General features: G+C 30.8%; 2 protein-coding genes across 2 annotated transcripts in view; one reads left to right on the top strand and one right to left on the bottom strand.

Moving 5' to 3' along the window:
* Positions 1–24665, bottom strand: part of Rat1 (5'-3' exoribonuclease 2 Rat1) — a gene marked incomplete at its 3' end in the record, with an annotated part of 66949 nt that overhangs the window by 21153 nt on the left and 21131 nt on the right. The gene's annotated exons all lie outside the window — the stretch shown is intronic.
* Positions 4570–24665, top strand: part of LOC145332133 (casein kinase I-like) — a 31567-nt gene continuing 11471 nt past the window's right edge. Inside the window, exons 1-15 of the mRNA XM_080177079.1 lie at positions 4570–4620; positions 4915–4958; positions 5261–5335; positions 5979–6079; positions 6519–6673; positions 6927–6973; positions 7147–7253; positions 7591–7639; positions 7795–7859; positions 7995–8038; positions 8154–8237; positions 8609–8692; positions 20335–20430; positions 20681–20721; positions 21384–21443. Coding sequence (XP_080033205.1) covers positions 4588–4620; positions 4915–4958; positions 5261–5335; positions 5979–6079; positions 6519–6673; positions 6927–6973; positions 7147–7253; positions 7591–7639; positions 7795–7859; positions 7995–8038; positions 8154–8237; positions 8609–8692; positions 20335–20430; positions 20681–20721; positions 21384–21443 — 1085 coding nt within the window. The 5' untranslated portion in view covers positions 4570–4587. The remainder of the gene's footprint in view (positions 4621–4914; positions 4959–5260; positions 5336–5978; positions 6080–6518; positions 6674–6926; positions 6974–7146; positions 7254–7590; positions 7640–7794; positions 7860–7994; positions 8039–8153; positions 8238–8608; positions 8693–20334; positions 20431–20680; positions 20722–21383; positions 21444–24665) is intronic.

Raw genomic sequence — 24665 nt, forward strand, 5'->3', positions numbered from 1 at the left:
AATCACTTAAATAATTTAATATTACATGCATATTAAAATTATTACTATTTACCTTTGAACTGATGTACCTAAAGAAAAAATGCAGATTTTTTCACGATGAATTAAGTAGATTCTTTGAGTATCGTAGAATTAAGCTTAATAAGACCGCTTTACGGCGTACCTTAGCTCTGTTTCCTCGGCCAGGCATGCCGCAAAACGGCAAAACTAAAGCATAAGATAATTTATTTTAATTTCGATTTGCTTTGATTGATGATTTTAAAAGTTTCTTTGAATTATTTCATGATTCTTTTTATTTTTTGATTTGAATTAAACATCACTAATTATGTTTGTTCAGTTGATGTAGCCCTGCGCCAGAAATCCTGTTAGAAATTATGCAGTATCAAAAGATGTGATGGAAAGTCATAACGTCCGACAGGATAGCTGGAACATGGCATTTATTAATATTTGATGGATTTGTTAGTTTGTATCTTGAGGGATTCATTCTGACTGAGGCCCCAAATTGCCTTTAATTATGACTGTTTGAATATGTATATGTTGCTTTCTTCTTAAAACAGAGAGAAATTGCAAATTCAGCATTTAGAGAAGTTCTTTTCTTATATTGAGCTTTTGTTTTATTTTGGTAAATTTGATTTGCATATTTCAATTGCAATTTTAATTTTACGCAATTTTGATTCACGAAGATTTAAAATTATGAAATTTTAATTTTCCGAAGTTTGATGATTTTTTACAGTCATATTTATTTAGATTTAAGTATCTATTTTATTAAAACATGTTTAGATTTAAGGATCTTACTTATCTTATCTGAAAAATGTTTAGATGTAAGCAAGTATTTTTCCGTCGGAGAAAAATTCTAATTATTGAGAAGTTTTTTATGCAATTTTACTTTTCTTTTCTAGCAAAAAGATTTAGTAGAAAAAATGTCATTATTTAATCTTTCTTTCTTTTGATGAAAAAAGTTTGAGTTGATTATTTAATTATCGATGCGATTTTTAGTATAAAAATCATTTACCTATTTTATTATGTAGGTACCTAATTGAAGTTTAGGTACTAATGATTATTAATTCATGTATTCGCAATTACATGGTCTGTAATTCTAATTTTATTTGAGATTATGAGGCCATGATATAATGAGATGTGTGAGTGGTAAATGTGCAATTCATGAATGTTGAATGCTTTTCCCATTCCTTATTCCTATCCTTATGTGGTAGTGGAGTCGGTTTGAGTTATGTGGTATTCGTAAGTTACCATAACTAATCTTAGGCCTTATGGCCATGACATTTTAAACTCTTGTGGTTTATGTGTTGTGAGATTGTGATTTCGTGGACACTGTCTGCACACATATTGCAAAGATGAGGTATTGTGTTCGATTCCCAGTGAATAGACGGGTGTGTTTTGGTATGTATTTCTTGTATTCCCTGGCAAGTTTGAACCCATTAATCCCTGTTTCCTTACACCAGAATTCCCCAGAGAATGAGTGTGTTACGCGGCATTCCTAACTATCCCCGCGCGGCGCGTGGCTTGTAAACGAACAAAAGAGACGCGCACTTTTCCTTTGATAAGTCCCACGTGAGGAGCTACGTGAATGAAAATAATGTATTGCTTGAATATACATGTGCTCTGATGTGTGAAGATCTCAAATAAGCCTTCCTGCTTAGTTTGACATCATATGTGGTAAGAATTTATCTTTTAATTCTTGAAAATAAGCGTAGAATGGTACAATTTTATGAAGAAATTTAAATCATTAATTTTTCAACAAATAGACCATTTAACTGCTAAGTTTTGACATACGAATATTTTCCTTTATATTATTGATCATTTGATTCTAAATTTATCAATTTCTGATGCGATTTAATATGTTTCGTGCCAATTTAAAGATTTTTAGAAAATTAATATTTTTTATTAAATTGAAATCACGCAACCTCGATGTTACAAAAATAATAACCATTAATTTTATGTAATTAATTCTTATATTTTTGTTTTAGACTTACTGTTTTCATGGTAATAAATACACATTCGTAAACTTCACTATGTTGGTCATTCGGAGGGCTTGGAGATAAGATTTCGAGAACGGCTAGGCATTGCGTTCCGAAACACTTATAGATGTCAATTTAATCTTCCATTTACATTTAACAAGCCATACAAACTTTCAATTTCCTTGTCAAGGAAAATAGCTTAAAACCACGGTTTCATCAATAATAACAGCCGTTTGCGAGATCTTATAGAACATACATCGTCTACTCTGTTTTTTTAGATCATGATATGTTAAATAAGAAAGTTAATAACTATGTTTGATATAAAGAAGTGAAATGAATCCATTATGAATTATATAATCTATGGGAAACTAGTTCAGTTGAAAGGGGGGAGGCGGATGTGCCTCTTTTTGAAACCAAAAGTAAAATGTGCATGATCTCAGCCCATAAAAGAGTTACAACTCTAAAATTCTGCACAGCAGTTGCTTTTGTGATGAACAATAAGGAACTGTGAAATAACGGCGGCAGTACCGCCGCTCCCGCTGAAAACCACCGTTTCCCGCCGAATTTTTTTTGCCTTTTCTCGCCATAATAGACAATTTTCAATTATCTGAGATAAACTTTTTTTTTTCATAAAAATTTCACTTATATTTTCACTTGACACTTGTAAGATTTTGCAATATTGCAATATTTTTAATAATGATGTGTTTGTAATATTTCAAGTGTCACGTGAAAATATAAGGGAAATTTTTATGTGAAAAAAAGTTTATCTCAGATGATCGAGAACTGTCTAATTTGGCTAAAAAAGGCAAAAAATTTCGGCGGTTTTCGGCGGGAGCGGCGGTTCTTCACAGTTCCATATTGTTCTCCACAAAAGCAACTGCTGTGCCGAATTTTAGAGATATAACTCTTTTATGGGCTGAGATCATGCACGTTTTACTTTTGGTTTCAAAAAGTGGCACATCCGCCTCCCCCCTTTTAGCTACCTAAAGGTTGCTACATCCTTTTTTCTTGACTAGGGGCAATATATAGGATGGTTTAGGCCAAATAGAGTACCAAAGCTAAGGCGTGTACAGTGCAGGGTTTAGTCAGAAGGGTGAAACCCTAGACGAGGGGAAAAGAATAGGAAGGCAGACCTTTCCAATTTTATATCTAGGGATGTTGATTAAGATATATAAGTTTTCTGGAATTTTAAAGTTAGGGGGAGATTTGAAATCTGCATCAAATTTTGAGGATTTTTTATAAAATTCGTTTTTTCTATAATTCTTTATCTAAAAGCGGAAATGCAATTTAAGTTAATTAATTTTGGCATCTCTGATTGGTGGATTTAAAAAATCTGCGCTCTGATTGGATGGCGTACATCATTCAACCAATTAGAGCGCAGGTAGTTTAAAATCCACCTATCCTATTGGTCAAAATTAATTAACTTAAAATGCATTTCCGCTTTTAGATAAAGAATTATAGAAAAAACGAATTTTATAAAAAATCCTTAAAATTTGATGCAGATTTCAAATCTCCCCCTAACTTTAAAATTCCGGAAAACTTATATATCTTAATGTTGATATCCCCTTAAACCCTTTTGCAGACGCTTTAGCCCTAAAGTGTTTATTTTATTTATTAAGAAAAAGTAATCTCTATGCCATTGACTAGGCTGACCACCTATCTATTTAGCCTTGTTGTAAAGGGATCTAAAGGGATAAGACAAAGGCCGATAAATTGATGTACATCCACAATGATGATAAACAAATTACCCATTACGTAGATTGCAATTAATGGTTAAAATGTTTGGACACTCAACTTAAAGAACTAATTCAATTAAAATTCAATAAAGGTCCCCCAAAATATCAAGCCAATTTATAAGAAAACATTATCATAAAACTTTGGGGACTATTGCAATAAACAGCCGAAAAAAACCCTCCCTCCCTACTTGTTAGTTATACCTTTAACATGATAAAATCTAGGAGTGTCCTTTTAAGCCAAATAAGACTTTGTATGGCTTCGCATACAAGAAATATCTTTCAGTTCTTAATAACTTACTTAATAATTTAGACAAATAAATGAATATGAATTTATCGTTTAAATATGTTATATAATATTTTATATCAGTAGGAAAGCTACTCTATAATCAAATTTGGCTGTACACACTACATATATTTAGGAAACCTTTTTTAAAGAAAAGTAATAAAAGTCAATAAGGTTTGATTGTGTAATAAAAACGAAAAGAAATAAAGAAAAATATTTCTGTGAAAACGTATGAAAAAAAACAGAGAGGGAGGGGACAATGGCCTGTTTATTAACCTAGTCCCCAAAGTTTTAAAAGAACGTCTTTTTATTCGTTGGGAACTTCAGTGAATTTTAATTGGTTGGTTTATTAAGTTCAGTGTTTAAACGATTCAGCCATTAATTTTACGCTACAGAAAGGGAAATTTTAAGTATTATCATAGAAGATGTACATCATTTTTTCGGCCATTGTATTACTCTTACCCATTTAGATCCCTGGAAAAAAAACTTATAAGAGTAGCAACATTCAATTGTATATCAGTAAAATAATTTCGACTTATTTGAATAAAATTCATATATGTAATGAATTATAAAAAAAACTCAAATAATAGAGAAAATGCCAAAGAATACTTTATCCTCAAAACGACTCAGGAAAACAACATTGCAGTCATTACTTATTATCTTGGGATATATGCAATATTTTTCTTAAACTTCTTCAAAATTATAACTTGAATACCTAGACACACAAGCTAATTGTTTAAAACTTAAAGCTTTAAAACTGTTTTACATAAATTATCTTTCTTTTGATATATTTTTAACCAATCTAAATATACATGAAAATGCATTTTCTGGTAAATTTGCTATAAACAGTTTAGAAACAAAACAAAAAATAATCTCTAAATTCCTTTTATTTATTCAAATTACAGCAATGATTTTTTTTCATAGTGAAAAACTGGCACCTGACAAAAAGGTTGGGGACCATTATAGGTAAAATAAGCTTTAAATTTTAGAAGAATTAAAAAGATTCAAATAAAAATCTAAAATTTTTCTGAATCATACCTACTTAATTTGTGTTTACTGGTAGCTGAAATCAATTTTTAGTTCGACAAAGAGTAAACACTTTGTATAGTTCGTCAACAGTACAGCTTATTATGCCAACTTTAGACTTGGGCTTCTTTTTCTAATAGGTATACTCTATTAGAAGCAAAACCTAATCGACTCAGCACTTACAGATTCAACCAGACAGGCAAAGTACTTCTTTGTTGATTATCATAATTGTTTTTTTTAAGGATCATTGGTGGAAAATTGGGTACAGGAAATTTTGGTGAAGTTAGATTGGGCATTGATACAAGAACAAATAAGAGGTAATTACTAGTTAGAATTACTATTAGAAATAGGTTGACTAGCCTATATATATAAAAGGTGATGTTAGAACAGGCAGATGGACTAAGTTATTGAATTATTACGAAGTTCACAAAAACATTGGAAAATTCAGCAATTTACCTGAAAGTGACATAAACCCCTAATAAGGGAGAGGTAGGTTTCGGGTAAAATCCGTAAAGGTTATGTGTTATTATAAGTTAAAAACAGTAGTAGAACGATAAAAATTTATGTTAACTTTAAAAAAAAAATTGTCTATAGGTAGTTCTTTTCAATAAGAAATACACATATTTAGTGAATATTATAGTTCTACTACTATTTTTAAGCCTTAAAACACACACCTTTACGGATTTTACCCGAAACCTACCTCTCCCTTTGTAAATTACTTTAAATAATGGGATCGGGGTTATTTTTGTTTGTTTCTTCAAGTTAGTTTACATCTTACTGGGTAGCGCCGCAAAGTTAGTGCCCCATAGGCATAGGAAAAAAAGTATCTCCCTATTATTTTCAATTTATATCAATAAAAAGGGAGAGGAGCTCAGTGCTCGATAGGTATTTTGATGGAATCACTAAGATTTCAGTACATTTAAACCTAATGTTTAACAAGAACACCTACAATAATTGTAGGGTAGCCATCAAGCTAGAAAGAAGTAGAACTGGAGAAAAAGAGAAGACAGGAATTGGTGTTGAACATGAAAGCCAAATACTAAAAAGGATTCACGCCACAGGTGAAAAATAGCTATTAACTGTAGAAATGCTGTGCTACGTAAAAATTACCTGGATTAAGTTTCAGAGGTATAACATTTTATAGGATCAAACTTTTGTTCTATTCTGTATTGATAACAATAAAAGCATAAAAAACACATAACAATGATAGTCTTAGTGACGTTAAAGTTGGAGGATACAACTGTTTTTAAATTTAAAAAGTATCCAATCTTGATAAAAGACACGTTTGAAAATTATATATTAAATAGTTCTCAACAGTTTGACTTCATAATGGCAATTGACAAACTTTCTTTTCAATTACTTTTGAACAATTATTGATTTATGTTTAGACCAAGAAGTAAATTAATGTATTAAAGCTTTAAGCTGACATTACCATTAATCAAAACTAAATTCTTAATTTTAAACTTTAGGTATGGATATAAAAATATTTTTAAAATTCAGGAAAAGCCAAAGGATTCCCAGAACTATTATTCTTTGGACTATGCCGGAAAATTGAGTGCCTTGTGATGGAACTATTGGGACCTAACTTGGAAGAATTGCTACATTTTGTTGGAGGAAAATTTTCACTCAAGACAATTATAATGGTGGCATTTCAGGTTATTTTAATTTCATTTCTTTAAACAAGTAGCATTACCCCGCTAGCATCTAATGGCTTAGCTTCTGTAGGGAAAAGAAAGCCTTATAATACCCCATGTCAAAATTTAAACTTCCCTACAAAGAACAACCCAATTTTATCAGCCTTATTCGTAATATTTGCTCTTGAAAAAAAACCTTGATATTTGATAATATTGGATGTATGGATTTTCAAAACATTTTTGTAACAAAATATAAATCAAGTACTTTTTTCAGGTTTTGGACAGAATTGAGTTTTTACATAGCAAGGGAATCTTATACAGGTAAAAATTTTAAATTATTTTAGAGCAAATCAAATAATACTTGGGAGTCCCGCTGGGATAATACTTGGGTACAACTTTGATAATGTTTAAAAAGTCTTAATTTTACAGTTTTATTAAAATTGTGCTTTATTATTTCAATGTTTGTTAAAAATAAATTGAATTTATTATTTCAGAGATGTTAAGCCAGAAAATTTTGTGCTTGGATTGAAGGATGGAGACAATTTCAATATGATCCACATGATTGATTTTGGTCTGGCTACTACTTATGTTGATATCAAAGGTGACTTAATTACAAAAAAAACATGTCGTACTGAAATGATTAATAGAAAGAAACATGAGGCTAAGTTGCCAGCCGTTATTATCAAACTTTTTATTCAATCAATGAAAAATAGACCTTCCAAGGATTACTTAAGACAAACTGACAAATGAAATTCGGATTCAAAAAATAATTTATACACTTAAATAAAAGCAACTACAGATTGATAAATTAACTTAGTCATGGCTAGAGTATTTCTGACTGGAAAGAAATGATCATATCTTAAAAAAGGAATTATTATTGAACTTTTAGAATTTCAATTGTGTAAATATAACATATTCATTTCTTCTTTGTGTTTTAGGAAACCATCTACCTTATGAGAATTCCAAGATAATGACAGGAACTGCAAGGTATACAACAATACAAATTCAGAACTTTTTTAAACAATAAAAAAGATACAATAACCCACCCCCCCCCCCCCCCCCCTCTACTTAAAGGCGTGAACGTCCTTGAGAAATTTTGCTTTAAATTGAAAAATTGCATTTAAAAAAAAGGTTATGTTTAGGTACATGTCAGTGAATGCTCATCAAGGAAAGTGCCAGAGTAGAAGAGACGACTTGGAATCTGTAGGTTTGTAATTACTTTATACTTACTGGCTAAGATTTAATATAAGCATCATAATCTCTTTCCTAGTGTTTAAGGAACTTGCACATTTGGAATACATCAATAGTTTTTTTTTGCAATTTTAAAACAAATATATTTTAGGTTACATGTTGATGTATTTGCTCAATGGTTCCCTACCTTGGCAGGTGATTATCCTTGCCATGTCAGACTTTAATATCAAATATCTACATAAATTATTCTTTTATTCTTTTTTATGACAGAACAATATGTAAACTTAATCTTTATTCTATTTATTACCAGGGAATTAATACACCAACACTAAAAGAGAAATACAAGAGGATAAAAACTGCAAAACAGAACAATCCCGTTGAAGCTCTTTGTAAGGTATAAATATAGAAAGTAAACTCTATGAATATAATTCAAAGATCAAAGTATTTGTAGGCTCTTTGCAATTCAAATTAAGATTACTTTAAATAAAATGAAATATACCTAAAATAAAATTAAATTTTCTTGGAATTATTAAAATCTTTTTTTCACACTCGTATTAAACCGATTAATATCCAGTGGATTAGAACCAGTTTTTACCCATACAAAAAAATTGTGTCTAGCATTGTATTATATCCAGATTTCCACAAATATAAAAATGTCAAATTATGAGATTAAAACCAGTTTTTTTGCACCAAGATGCAAAAGGTGGAAAGCTGTTTATAATATGTTGCAAGAAATAAATATTAAAGTTCTAATTTCAATTTTAGGGAGCTCCTCCACAGTTTGCTGAATTTTTAAAGTATGCCAAGGAATTAGATTTCAAAGATGCTCCAGATTATACTCACATACAGGTTAGTACATATTTGTAGAAATTAGGGATGGCAATCCGTCAAATTTTTGGACTGGATTCGAATTCTTACAAGAATCCGTCAAAAAAATGGTGGATTCCCACGGATTACGGATTTTTAATTTTGGCAGATTCCGGATTTGCCAACCATAGTAGAAATACAGCCTTTTAAGATGGGAGTCTGTACACAATATTCAATTTTGCTCGCTAGTGCTTATGTGATGCCTATTCTTAAAAGAGTGACAGTCATCTGTACATTTATTCAACTACATTTCATTCCATTCAAACAACCTTTGTAAAATTGTTCTTTCTAAACCTCAATAACTAGGTTCCATTTAAAAGTACATTTTACCCAGGAAAATAGCTATAGAAAATGAAATACCTTGTTGTGTCATTTACTAATACTTATGACACAATAAAAGAATATTTTGTGGATAATAAGAAAGGTGTGAAGGGAAGTGTGTTCAATATTTCTTAATTCAAGATTAAGAAGCACATAGATCATCTTGAAAATATGTAAACCCCTATTTATTTTTTGTTTTTTTTAGGTTTTGGTTTTGATAAGTCCAACTCATTGATTTGCTCATAAAATAGTCTCATTAATATAAGCGAATAAAGTCTTTGAATCACCCAAGTCACGTTTTGGCAAATAAGACAATTTCAAAACTAAAATATGCATGGAGTTTTTATAAAACAACCAAAAAATTATCAGATAAAAGGATTTAAACTACATTTGTCAGGGTCTAATTACATCTCACTAGATTCCTTTGGATGTAATATTACAATTGATAGTATTTTGTATTAAAACCATTTTTATTGAAACATCTTTATTTGCAAAATTAGTTGATTTGCTAGTGAAAATTCAAAACTCACATGGCTTAAAAAGAAATATACTGAGTCTTAAATTAATTTAAATTTTTACTAAATAAAGCATTTTACTTCTTTATGAAAAATATTATCTTAATATATAAGGGTGAGATCTTACACATTCCTAGATCTTTCTAAGCTTTTGTTAAAAACATAATGGCCGAAAAATTACTTCCCAGCAGAGTTCATCTGCTTAAAATATCAGAACTGTGTGAAATTGTGAATGAATATTCAGAAATTTGGGTATCAACAAATAGAAGATAAATTAATTCTCATCCCTTCTACTAATGGCTGCATCCCTAACATCTATGGGCTCTGTATTTAAAACAAGGAAGACAACATCCATAAAGGCGAAGCACTGAAACGGTAGGTCAAACGGACATTAACACCTATATAGTGTCAGAACTGAATAATCATAATATAAATGTATAAGAGTCGAAGCAAAACTGTAAGTAAATTTGTTGAAAAATTGCTTTATACAGAATAATGTTTATGGACATACTTACATTTTTAGGACTTGATTATAGAGTTGCTTCGCTTAAAACACTATACTTTGTTGTCCCAGGAATCACTATACTAAAAATCAAATCAATCGGATGATTAGATCACATAAAAATTTGTTGTTAAAAAAGTAAAAAAATCAACATGTTTAAAATGGACGTACGGACATTTTGGTAATGGTTATAGAGTTGCTACGCTTTCTACATCGTTTTTTAGAAACAATCTTTAAACTTGAAGTTTGTACATTGGTCTTTTAAAAAAAATTAGCAATTTCTGTATATAAAAAAAAAAATTGTGGCCACAAAATGAATTTAGATATATAATTTAGGCTATCTTTTACCACTTTCCTATTTGATTAAAATTGCAATAGCTAAAAACCTGACTATTACCAAAGAGAACCTTTCCTAAATATTGTAGACATAATGGATCAGCTGTTAAAGATATCTTGGATAACATTCTTTAAACCTATACAATCTAACATCGAACTATTAAATATATATTTTTCTTTTATTATTACCTTTTCAAAATCAAAATATGTACATTATTTACAACATTGTCCTATTCTACATATACAAATTAATGATAAAACTTCATTAGTTAAGTATAATTTGACAATATATACACAAATTTACAAATTACAAGTGTTTTTACAAAGTAGAAAAATACGACAGTTAAAGTAAAGACCCCCATACCTAATAATTTTGAAATGCATCATTTACATCAAAATTACAATCCCAATTATGAAGGACAAAATTTGTCCATATATAGTTATGAACCAACCAATCACAATTCACTAGAAGTATCCAAAGTTTTAAGCCAAAGCTTAGAAAAAGTAGTTATGAAACTTTGGGGACCAGTATAATTTGCATAATATGTCCCCTACCTCCTTGGAATTTAGTACCTTTTTAATGAACTAAATACTGATTATTTTATCACTGAAATATTTGCTATTTTAAGCTTTGAGTTATTTTGTAGTTTGAAAGAAACAACAAAATGTGTGTAAAAGTAGGCAACACTTTTGAGTATTTTCTTACAAAACGACATCAATTTTATCTGCATAAAAAGCATGAAATAAAAAAAATAGCTTTTTAATAGTGGTGTCCTCATTGGGGAAGGGGACATTGGCCTGTTTATTTTCCAAGACTTAAAATAACGTTTTCTTATTCGCTGGATAAACAACCTTTGGAACTTTTCTTGAATTTTGATTATTTGAAGTCTTTTTAATGAGTCATAGTAGCTAAAGCAAAAAAAAGGACTAAAATATGAACACTTAGGCCCATGTAACTACTATTGCGTATGTTTTCGAATAAAAAGCCAAGCAGGAATAAAGAGATAGGACAATAGACTAAAATTTTTGGAATAAAATGGAGCCAAAACTAGTCATAATAAAAATATTAAAAAAGCCCCATCCAGCTGCAATGTTAGCAGTGCCAAGTTGATTAAAATCGGTCAAAGTTAGAAAACAAAATTAAAAGGTTGGTTGGTCAGTCAAGTAAATATGCATTTACCTAATTTATTCATACTTTAAAATACACTAAAGCAAGATCTTATAGGTGTACATATCCTCTAAATTTTTCCATGTTAAATGTACTGAATTAATCTTCTTTAAAACAAAATGGGGATTATTTATTAATCTTCCATTGTCTACTCCTTATATCCCAGTAAGCTTGGTGACAATAAAATGTACAAACTTGAATAATTATGGATATATCATTTTGGGTAAGAAATGTAATCAATTCGAATCTTGTTAAATTCGTGTGTAGTATCAGTTTTCTCATTTAGCTTAGATATTTATTTATCTTAACCCTTCCTTTAATGTCATTTGGTATTTCTTTTTTATAAGGAGATTAAAGGGGGGAGGCGGATGTGCCACTTTTTGAAACCAAAACTAAAAGTCAACAAAGGAACTCAACTAAAAAAAGAGTTACAGGTCTGAGATTTTGCATGGCAGTTGCTTTATAGAGGTACAATATGGAACTGTGAAGAAACGGCGGCGCAACCGCCGAAAACCGCCGTTTCCCGCCGAATTTTTTTTTGCAATTTCTCGGCGGTTTTCGGCGGATGGGTCGCCGTTTCTTCACTGTTCCATATTGTAACCCTATAACGCAACTCCCATGCAAAATCTCAGACCTGTAACTCTTTTTTTAGTTGAGTTCCTTTGACTTTTAGTTTTGGTTTCAAAAAGTGGCACATCCGCCTCCCCCCTTTAAAACAAAACGATTCAAATCCCCTATAAAAAAAGATATTTTCAATAAAAATTGACATAGTCAAGTACATAATATCAGTACTACCCTTTCATTACGGTGACTTTATTTGGGACACCTGTCATACTCGGCGAGGGTGAGGTAATAATGAGTAGCTCTCATGAGATAGCGGGTCAAGTCATAATGTGCTTGAACGTGGAGCTTGATAGCCCTAGTGGCTATACAAAAGTGTCTCAGCCTACTCCATGACTACTTAGGTCCAAACCCCAAGAGACTATGGCTAATCAATCAAAAAAAACATAGCCCTGAAAAATTAAACTTAAACATAGTTTATCAAAGAGGAAGGGTGACATTGGCCTGTAAATTATACTCTTTTTAATGCACGTTTTCCTATTTGTTGGCTAAAAACTTTTTATTTTTATTTCTATGAACTTCTTGTTTGAAGAAGAGTTAAAACTTTAAAACGGATTTTAATCTGTAGAGGAGAGTTGATTAGTGTTATTTAAATAAATTTATCGTCAATTGTCTTATCCCTGCAGATCCCTGATATTAATGCATAATACAATACATATATGTAGTAAAATAACAGTAAGTAAATACAATTACTGTGAACATTATAGCACAGACAGAAATAAGTTTTCTTATTAAAATAAAGGTTTTTGACGATTTTAACTTACAATGTTTTTGTACATACAATCTATTAGGCATAGCATTATAGGAAATACCTCTTGGTTTAGGGGAGGGAGGGTGTCCAATCTCGTAACAATTTAGCGGTTATGCCAATAAAAGCCCCTAGAGGCACTTGAGGTCCCCCCAACTTTTTCAATTTTAGTGTTAAAAGAAAATCAAATAAAAACTTAAAGAAACATTTTTTTCTAGGGGCGATTTCTCTTCGGAGGGTGTTGGACCCCCCCCCCCCCAAAAAAAAAAAAAAAATATAAAAACCCCCAACGAGAAGCAACATTCCCCAAGGAGAACCATATCGGTTTAACTGTTAGCGAGATCCTTCGGTACAAACAGACACACTCAGAAACATTCTATTACTTTCATAAAATGAATGAATAATAGCATTAAACGTTCCCAGGACCAATATAAACAGTACCCGAAAAATTGTGCAACAGTCGCAATTACTTCTATCAAATGTAATCATTCATATTTTTAAAATAATTATCCATTTTTATTCAAAAAAGAAAGCTAAGTTGAATTTATTATCATTAGAGTTATTAGTATACGTTTTACTTCTTTATTGAAAAGTAAAAAAAAATAATTTTTTATACAAAGTAAAACGATGTATGTCCGTTTGTGTGTCCGGATAAAGCCTAAGTTTTGGATAACCACTGGACCGATTAGGCTCTACTTTCCACGGAATATGAACTCTGGTCGTCAATTTTGCATAATATAATCAAAATGTGTGGCAGGTATTGACAATAAGTTACTATCAATTCGTTTTTAAGTTCAAACTTTACTGACAAACCCTGATTATAGAGCAGCTGCAATTCTGATGCATAGAACTATGTGTTGTTTAAAAAACAATCTCAAATCAATATGAATGCAACAGACAGAAAAGAATTTTGAAAATTTCCTCTAGCTTTGTTATGGCCGCTCAAAATCTTTCTGTTTAGTAATTCTTCAATTTCGCTCTTTAATTTTAACAATAATAGATTAAGGGGTGGGGTTGTTGTTGTTCTTGTAACAGGGGATATCATCAACCCCCCCCCCCCCAAAAAAAAAGCTTAGACGTTATTGCATAATAAAAGTTTTTAACCATCCAAACTATCGAATAAAATGGTAATATAGAAAAAAAGGATGGCTTTATTAATTTTTTAATTATAAAAATTAGAGTAGGGGTATAAAATGAATACAAGTCACACTAATGAGAAATTACCCAAGAATTTCCAATGCTTCAAAAGAGAATGATTCTTTTTTAGTATCGCAGCTACTTTCTAGCTAGGAATTTATTATTTCAATAAAACCTTCCCTTCAATTAAATTCAAGTAACTTCTTGGTTAAGTGACGAATTTTACCCTATAAAAACAAAAGGCGATTTCCCTTAAGGCTAAGGACACCACAGGTATAGTTAAAAATTTTCTAGGAATTTTTTTTGCTAAAATGTTTCTTGATGCTGCGCTAATTACGTACACAAATGACTTTGTAAAAAATACACATTCCACGCCCTCTATCATATATAGCAGCAAAATCTTTTGTAGTAATTTTGTTACCGGTTTTCAAAATCCGAAATAGATGGTGCATAATTCAAACAATAATGGATATAGAATATACGTGGATATTATGGCAGTGGAAATATTGTCGTCAATTTAGGTTGCTAATATGAACTTGAACATCCCTTGTTGGTCAGTTCCAAGGAATGGTGTAGGGGATCATTATTTTAGCCATATACAAGTTTTACTTTATTAGAGTTCATGATAATCTGGTGTAAGATCCAAGTAATAATAAATCCATTTACAATACTGGACCAATAATTATAATTTTAAACACAAAACTGTTTTATTCTTTGGGTCACTGGATTCCGAGATTATTATATTTAATTTAAAATTTGTACGGTAAAAAAATCAGCAATTTTTGCAAGAAATGTTTAAATTTTGTGAAAACGCTAGACACATATTATCCTTTACAAACATAGTAATGAAAATGTCATTCCCAACTTTTGAGGTCATTATAAAGATATTGTTTGCCCGCTTTAAAAAATATCTTTTTTTTTATGGGGATAGGTTAATAGGAGATAACTTAATCTGTTTCACAATCTATATTACTTTTCTATTATTTTATAAAGTTACTTGATAAAAGAATAGAAATACAAAAATTAATAAAACACAAATTCCCCCCTAATTTAAGAATTTACCTTTATTGTCAATTTATAGTCTTTTAGGACTAAAATAATATGTACTGTACTGACGGATGCTTCCCTAGCATCTATGGGCTCTGTATTTGAAGTATTAATGAAGGACATAAAAATAGCCAAAAACAATCCTCAATCAGTTCATCAGTTATTTAAATCTTTAACTCAGACAAAAAAAAAACTTACTTCTTTAAATAAAAAAAAATGACATATGATAAATAATTTGCGGTAATTTTAAGCAACATATAAAAAAAACAATGTAGTTTTAAAACAATAAGACAATTCTGTCAAAACAATAATGTTGCGCATAAAATAATCAATTTACAGGAAAAATCTGGTAAAAAAAACAAGGTATTTCTATAATACAAAGTAGAACGATGTCTGTCCGTCTGTCCATCCGTCCGTCCGTCCCTTAAGATCTCGGTAACCACTGAACCGATTGGAGTCTACTCTTCAGGGTATATTTCTATTGGTCCTGTGGTGGTTTTAAGCTATTTTCTTGGAAGGTGGGACACCCCCAACCCCCCCAAAAACAAAAAATCCCCCCCACATTTTTTTTTTTTTTTTTTTTTTGTACAAGAATTCTTTTGTAGAAATATTCTTTTGTGGAAGAATTCTTTTGTAGAAATATTCTTTTGTGGAAGAATTCTTTTGTAGATTTCTTTTGTAGAAATTGTAGAAGATTTCTTTAGTTCTTCTTATTTTTTTTTTGAATTTTTTTGTTGTTGTCATCTCTTGGGGCGAAGCCCCTAGAGGCTAGGGGCGAAGCCACTAGTATATATATATATAGCAATAAAGATTAGAAAAAAAACAAAAAAAAATCGGTTCTTTCATTCAAACCTATTTTGGGACCGCCACGTGCACCGTTTAATTTGTTACTACTATCTTTTTTTTTCCATTAGAAGTCACCCCCATGCTCCCACCCTCTAGCCCCCTGGGTCTCAAAGGCCTCATAAAAACTTAACCTTAATTATTTCAGAAACCATTTGATAAAAAGAGCAGATTTTTTGGACTTAAGATCTTATGGGTATAAACTAACTTTTAATTTAGAAGTGACCCCCTGCCCCTACCCCCTAAAAATGAACCTAACCTTAATTTTCTAATAAAAAATATTTTATTAATAGAGCAGATTTTTTGGGTGACTTCTAAACTAAAAGTTAGTTTATACCCATAAAAGCTTCCGTCTTATTAGCTTCGCTACTAATGACGTAATACTAATCATCCTTGTTCTGTTGTTGGTCATTTACATAATTAAATAACAGTTTTAAAGTCATAATAGAAAATGCGCTTGTTCTAACAATATAAGCTGTAGGTATGGAAATATAATAATAGATATAATAAAAATGGATAAATTACAAAGAAGTGAAAACTTTCAAAAAAAAACAAGGCCAATTAGTTCCATTATTGGTTTTAATAGGGAAAGACAAGTGCTTATTAAGTGAATTACCGACCGACAGACCAGACCCATAGACGTCCAAGGTTGAGATAAAGGGTTGTTTACCCTCCTCTAAATTTATTAAAGAAACATTAGGTAGATTACCTCCTCAAACCCTTCATTTTAACACCATCAAAATAAAAAGCTTGGGCGTCCCTGGACCGACCGAATAATAAACATGACTTGTGAAGTTATAACTTAATTTTAGTATTTCAAACTTTTAAGTCTTGAAATGTTTTATTCAGTTATCTTATATTCATTGTATTGCTTCCTGAATTTTTAAAACGCATAGCTACTCTAAAACTTAAATATTATAAGTGTGTCATAAAAATATTGATTTGACATAATAAAACACAGAATTTTTTTTATATAATTGCAGTAAATTAAGGGATAAGACAATGCAAGATTTAATGAAAGTTCTCAAGTATTTTAAGCCAGCGAATAAGAAAACATATTTATAATTTACATTCCAATGTTCTTCACTGGGAAATTTAAAGATAGCGATAAATTTAATTATGTGCTTTTTTTCAAGAAACCTCTATCGACCATAAATACTTTTAACTTGGTAGTTTTCTTTATCACAACGATACATTTAAATGTTTCCATACTCTGCTACTAATGCATGTTGTCATCCCTGTTAAAACACACAACAATATTTTTTCCTCACATGGAGCAACAGAGACATATATCAGTAGATTTTAATCTTTAGTAATCATAAATTTTGTGAGTATTTTTACTAGCGATGTGTATCTACAACTAGGATTTTTCCATAAGGCATCGCATCAGTAAGTTAGAGAAAGTAAAAAAAACTTTCTATGGCTTTAATGTTACTTAAAAGATTTTAAAAATTTCTACTCTTAATAACGTTCTTTTCTATCTAATAGTTATAATTTATCGCATCGTATTATAGACAGCTTTCCGTGGATATAAAAATGAATTATCTATGATTTAAACCAGTTTATTTAGACCTCAGGAGCCGAAGTCACGGGCTAGTTTAATGATTTTTAATTTCATATTCGTGAAAAATTACCAGAAATACGATGCCATGAATAATATTTCAGTATACCTTATAGCCAGTTCCTAAGTAGCGGATATTAATCGGTTTCGAAGCCATACTGGAAAATGTATTATGATTTCCAAATTGACATATATAACACTTTTATAAATAAAAAATTAAAGTAACACAAACATAAGATGATTTAACTCGAGTAAAACTTTTGAATATCTGTCCATTTCTGTGCACGCCACGACGTGCGTCGGAAAGTATTTTTGAGCATTTGTGTTTCAGTTTTCAGTTGCATTCAAAGCTTACAACCTTTTAGGCATAATTCATAGTTGCGCAACTATTCTAGAATTTCTTGTATTTACATATATTCAGTTAAATAGTTATTTATATTATCGTATTATAGACAGCTTTCCGTGAAAATTTAAATGAATATTAAGAGTACAGTTAGTTTTTTTGGCCCAAAGGGGCCGATGGCCAGGACTTACAAAAATTGTACTTACTTTATTATTTTTGTTTTAATATTCGTAGAAAATTGTCTGTAATATGATGCTTTACATGATTTTTCATATTTATACTAATCCATCCATGTATCTAACCGTTTCTGTGTGTTTAAAAATCTTAATGAATAAGTTAAAAGTTCGGTGTTTTAGAAAAATATTAAAGTATTATTATGTGAAAGTCCTAAACTTAGGAAGTTTAACGTGTCGTGACTTTTGATCTAAAAACCTTAGTTTTGTTAGTGAAGCTTCATATTGTCTCTTACATGTTAAAAATTAGTGATTTTTATATACTAGCGGCTTCGCCACTAGCATTCTAGGAGCTATGATTCAAAAGGATAAGAAGGGACAAGAAAAATAGCCTTAGCCCACCCAAAATCTTGAATCTAAAAAGCCTTTAAAAACCCTTGGACCTATGTTAAGCATCCCTAAAAAGAGAACTCAATGAGTTCATAAGTTTTTTAGATTTCTAGATTCAAACAAAACAAGGATGACATCATCCATAAGTAGCGAAGCTAAAAAATTATGGATGGATATCCGGAAAAAAATTAACTTTATTGCAGTTTCATAAAAAAAAACACTCAACTAAAAAATCACGAAACCCTTCGATTTATAACGTGAAAATCTAGGAATCGATCTAGCACCTCAGCAAATTAACAAAACTCAATGAAACTTTGTGGGGATAAGTAAATTGTGAACTTATTTAATCCTTAAAAATATCAGCCGTCTATCTCAGATAGGAGTAAAGAAAATTATGAAAACCTAAAATTCTAGGAATCAAACTAACACCCAAACCAATAAGCAAATCTCGATAAAACTTAATAAAAGTATGCAGAATATGAAAGTATTCAATCCCGGAAAATTTCAGCCGTCTATGTTGAAGTTGAGATAATCATGAAAACTTAAAAATATAGGAACCGATCTAGCACCCCAACTAATTGACGAATCTTAATGAAACGTGGTGAAAATTTGAAGACTGTTAACATAAGGGGGGAGGGGGGGGGGAAGTTTTGACACTTTCAGGGGGGTGACTTCTAAATCAGAAGTTAGTTTATAGGCATAAAAGCTTAAGTTTAAGAAATAATCTCTTTTGGTCAAATGGTTCCTGAGAAAATTAATTTCATTTTTAGGGGGATTTTGAGCCCCGGGGGGCTAGGGGGTGGGGTTATCCAAAAATTGATTAAAAATCCGTGAAGTACTAACCAAAAGTAAACTTTTTTCCCAAATAACCTATAGTCTAACTTTAATACCTAGCCCAATAATCACGGAGTAAGCGAAAGTGTCAAAACTCCCCCCCCCCCCCTTAATCCCTGAAAATTTCAGCTCTCTATCTTTTATAGGAGCCGAGAAAATCACGTTTCCCCCTTTCTGTCTCAGACGGATGGACATTTCGAATTAAAGAGTAGCTTCGCTACTAAAAAACCTTACTACATTATATCATAGGATATTTTTTACAGCCAAAAACATTATAAACTTTCTTGTTATATCCTGTTATATCAAGAAAGACAACTGGTTTCATTTATCAAAATAATTTTGTTGCTTTGGAATTATTATCAGCAGAGAGGGGACATTGGACTGTAAATTACAATGGTACCTAAATTTGTAAAAAAAAAAAGTATCTTTTAATGAAGTTTGATTGGTTGGTTCCAAACAAGTAGTGTCCAATATTTTCAAACAATAATTTTTAGAGACATCATAAGTAGATAATTTTGTTTATCATCATAGAGGATGAATATCAGTTTATCGTCCATTGTCTTATCCCTTAAGATCCCTGATTAACATACTAAATTAAATAACATAAAACATGTTTCTTACTTTATATTACCAACTTTAAGTGTGGCATTAGCAAGAATTACATCAATATAAAAGTTTAGCAAAAACGTGAAAGTAAAGGCGAAATAAAGCTTTGAATATTTATGGTTTTCAACAAAAAGATGTCTTCAATGAATTAAACGCAGGGATCTAAAGAGATAAGACAATAGCCGATAATTGGATCTACACCCCAATGATGATGCATAAAATTAGCCCTTCTGTAGATTACATTTGGACACTTAAATATATGAACCAACCAATCAAAATTCATTACAAGTTCCCAAAGTTGATAAGCCAACGAGTAAAAAAAAAGTTATAATAAAACTTTGGGAAATAGTGTAATACATGTCCCATCCCTCCCTGATTACACATTTATTTGAAATGGTTACAACTATGAAAGTATCTTTTAATCAAAAGGTTTAAAAAACAGTTTCAGAAATACCGATTTTATTTACTTTAATTTTCAGAGTTTATTCCACAAGTGCTACGAGGAATCTGGGTTTTCTTACAAAGATTCCAACTTTGATTGGTCCAACCTGAAGTTACCAGAAAATCTGTACAAGGTATGGCACTTTAATACTTTTAGTCTTTGTAGAGGGGGGGGGGGGGGTTAAATCCTTGCGCATGGGTAAATAAGAATAAATAGTACCGACTGCTGCTTGGTCAGATGCATGACATAAATAGTAAATACTGAATAGTTAGCAATTTAAGACAAGGGCCGTGCAATTAAATCACTGTCTATAGGATGATAAGTAACAGTTTTTCATGTCAAGAAAAGAAAAATTTGTACAATTTTTAATTCAAAATTTGCAGGTAAACCAGGCGAAGAGACTTGAACAAATAGATGAAGTTGTGTAAGTATCTTTAATTTATTTTCATTTGTAGTAGGAACAGATTCTTATGATTACCATGATGCCTCGAGTTCAGTTAAAGGACAGAACACAATTGTTTAAGTAAATACTTCCTAAAACAAAGCTTAATTTTAATGATTAAAAAGCTTATGCCAAACAGTTTAGGCTATAATAAGAAACAAGGGGACTGTTTTTAATTGTCAGACATAGGGATGTACTTAAATTTATCGTCCATTGTCTTATCCCTATGGTCCCTGGCTTCAACTATTATATCAACAATGGCCTATTCCTTTATCCCTTGTAATAAACAAAAATATGATATCAATATGCTTTATCATGTCCTGTTAGGAAATTATGCCACTTTAAACAATAGATTTATTATTACTTGGATGTTAAACCAGAATATCCTATTCTCTAATAAAAAGAAATTCGTAGCTGGCTAAAAAAAAGTACCCAACATCCACCCTTTTTATACAATCCCCTTCCCTCCTACTGGATGAACGATCTGAACAATAAATGATGTCCATGTTAGCAACCTAAATTTATGAAAACTTATTTTTCCCTGTCATAATATCCACGTATATTCTATATATATTCTTTAAACTTACATATTCTAAATGCATAATCATAAATTTATTAATTTCAAATTCCTATTTATTTTGCAGGGATATAAGTTCTCAAGACACCTTTTCTGATTCTACACAACTATCCGTCCAGGTTAAAAGGTAACATCAAACTTTCAGTGTCGGACGAACGAACGAACGTCCAAGCTAATAATTAAGATGCTGCGCAACAAAAATGTGAATCTAAAACAATGATAGGTTAATAGAAGATAATACAAATATCTTAATGTCATTTTTCTTACTTATAAAGTTTTAACAGAAAAATTGAAAAAAATTAAATATGCTTTTAAAAACATGTTGTGTGTTTATTAAAATCTCTTAAAAAGATTATCTATAATGCAATTTTTAAGAATGCTATACATTGGTCCTGAGCATATTATGGTATTGCTTACATTGCAAGAGTTTCTTAATTCAAAGACAAAAAAGTTTATAAAACAAGGGGTTTCCTTTTCACTTCTCCACTCATCTTCCTTATTTTTATGACATCACGTGGCTGATTTTTTAGTTACTTTGTCGGAAAATTAATATAAAGAGAAAATTTTAAGATACTATAAAAAAGATAAAAAGAGAATATTTTTGTCTTTTGGGTATGACCGACAGACTGACGGACTAAATAAATAGACTTGATATTCAATGGTTAAGAAAATCTTCACCAAAAATTCTAACTGTCTATCTGAACTATCAGGCGAGAAAATCACATATCCATCATAACATTAAGGACGGACTGATACAGACAGATACAGTGAAATTTAAGTGTAGCTTTGCCACTAAATTACTAAATATTAGAACGCTGTTAAAATCTGCGATTGCGACTTGAGGAAAACGTTGCAAGAAAAAGGCAAATATTTGCAACTATGCAATATATTCAATATTGTCAGGGATTTGACAACAGCAAAAAATTTGTTACAGTAATCAAACTGGAATTACTAAGATTAATTAAATAAAATGTTATACTTTATATATGTTGAAACTTTTAGACATTTAACTTAAAAAAACCAACCAATTAAAATTCAATATAAGTCCCCAAAGTAGTTAAGCCGACTAATATGAAAACGCTATTATTAAACTTTGGGGACTAGAGTAATAAACAGCCCAATGTCCCTCCTTGCCTATCTATCTACATTCAAAACTGAAGAATTTTATTATGCAACTCTTTTAAATTCATTGGTCAATTAAGGAGGGGGGGGAAGTTTGTACAGTTATAGGAAATGAAATTCAGGATAAAAGTTTGGGAGGGCCGTGTGGGCTTGTTTTTATAGTTATCAGCCTAATTCTTTTTGTAGGCTCTCTTATATGACTGGATGTACACATAAAACTTTGAAAATTGAATTTTGGCACTTTCCTTCTTGGGGCTTGTGGAGCACAAAAACCCCCCAAACACAAAAATATGAGTTCTGAGCTTATTTTTAAAGTTATCAACCTCATTTTTTTTTAAATAATACTTTTTTAACATAACTGAATCAACAAACCATTACAGATTTCATTTTGGGACTTTCCTTCTTGGGGCTTGTGGAGCACAAAACCCCCCCAAACACTAAAAATACGAGTTCTGAGCTTATTTTTAAAGATATCAGCCTGATTTTTTTTTCAAAATACTTTTTAAACATAACTGAATCAACGAACCATTACAGATTTCATTTTGGGACTTTCCTTATTGGGGGCTTGTGGAGCACAAAACCCCCCCAAACACTAAAATTATGAGTTTTGAGCTTATATTTAAAGATATCAACCTGATTTTTTTAAAATAATACTTTATTAACATAACTGAATCAACGAACCATCACAGATTTCATTTTGGGACTTTCCTTCTATGGGCTTGTTCAGCAAAAGACCCCCCAAAACACTATAAAATGAGTTCTGAGCTTATTTTTAAAGATATCAACCAGATTTTTTTTAAATAATACTTTTTTAACATAACTGAATCAACGAACCATTACAGATTTCATTTTAGGACTTTTCTTCTTGGGGCTTGTGGAGCACAAAACCCCCCCCCCCCCCCAAAACACTAAAAATATGAGTTCTGAGCTTATTTTTAAAGATATCAACCTGATTTTTTAAAAATAATACTTATTTAACATAACTGAATCAACAAACCATTACAGATTTCATATGGGACTTTCCTTCTTGGGGCTTGTTTTTCACAAAAACCCTCCAAACACTAAAAATATGAGTTCTGAGCTTATTTATAAAGATATCAACCTGACTTGTTTTTAAATAAGACCTTTTTAACATAACTGAATCAACGAACTATTACAGATTTCATTTTGGGACTTTCCTTCTAGGGGCTTGTGGAGCAAAGGACCCCCAAAAACACTAAAAATATGCGTTCTGAGCTTATTTTTAAAGATACCAACCTGAATTTTTTAATAATACTTTTTTAACATAACTGAATCAACAAACCATTACAGATTTCATTTTGGGACTTTCCTTCTAGGGGCTTGTGGAGCAAAAGACCCCAAAACCACTAAAAATATGAGTTCTGAGCTTATTTTAAAGATGTCAACCTGACTTTTTTTAAAGAAAACTTTCTTAACATACCTGAATTAAGGAACCATTACAGATTTCATTTTGGACTTTCCTTTTAGGGTCTAGTGGAGCACAAAGACCCCAAAACCACTAAAAATATGAGTTCCGAGCTTATTTTTAAAGATATCAACCTGATTTTTTTAGATAATACTTTTTTAACATAACCAAATCAACGAACCATTACATATTTCATTTTGGGATGATCAGGTTGATATCTTTTAAAATAAGCTTAGAACTCATATTTTTAGTGTTTTGGGGGGGTCTTAGCCCCTAGAAGGAAAGTCCCAAAATGAAATCTGTAATTGTTCGTTGATTCGGTTATGTTAAAAAAGTATTATTGAAAAAAATCAGGTTGATATCTTTAAAAATAAGCTCAGAACGCATATTTTTAGTGTTTTTGGGGGTCTTTTGCTCCACAAGCCCCTAGAAGGAAAGTCATAAAATGAAATCTGTAATGGTTTGTTCATTTAGTTATGAAAAAGGTATTATTTAAAAAAAAATCAGGTTGATATCTTTAAAAAAAAAATCAGAACTCATATTTTTAGTGTTTGGGGTCTTTTGCACCACAAGCCCCAAGAAGAATAGTCCCAAAATGAAATATGTAATAGTTCATTGATTCAGTTATGTTAAAAAAGTATTATTTAAAAAAAATCAGGTTGGTATCTTTAAAAATAAGCTCAGAACGCATATTTTTAATGTTTTTGGGGGTCTTTTGCTCCACAAGCCCCTAGAAGGAAAGTCCCAAAATGAAATCTGTAATGGTTCGTTGATTCGGTTATGTTAAAAAAGTAATATTGA

This window comes from Acartia tonsa, chromosome 11 (assembly GCF_053477335.1).
Source record: "Acartia tonsa isolate MP-2025a chromosome 11, ASM5347733v1, whole genome shotgun sequence".
NCBI lineage: Eukaryota > Metazoa > Arthropoda > Copepoda > Calanoida > Acartiidae > Acartia > Acartia tonsa.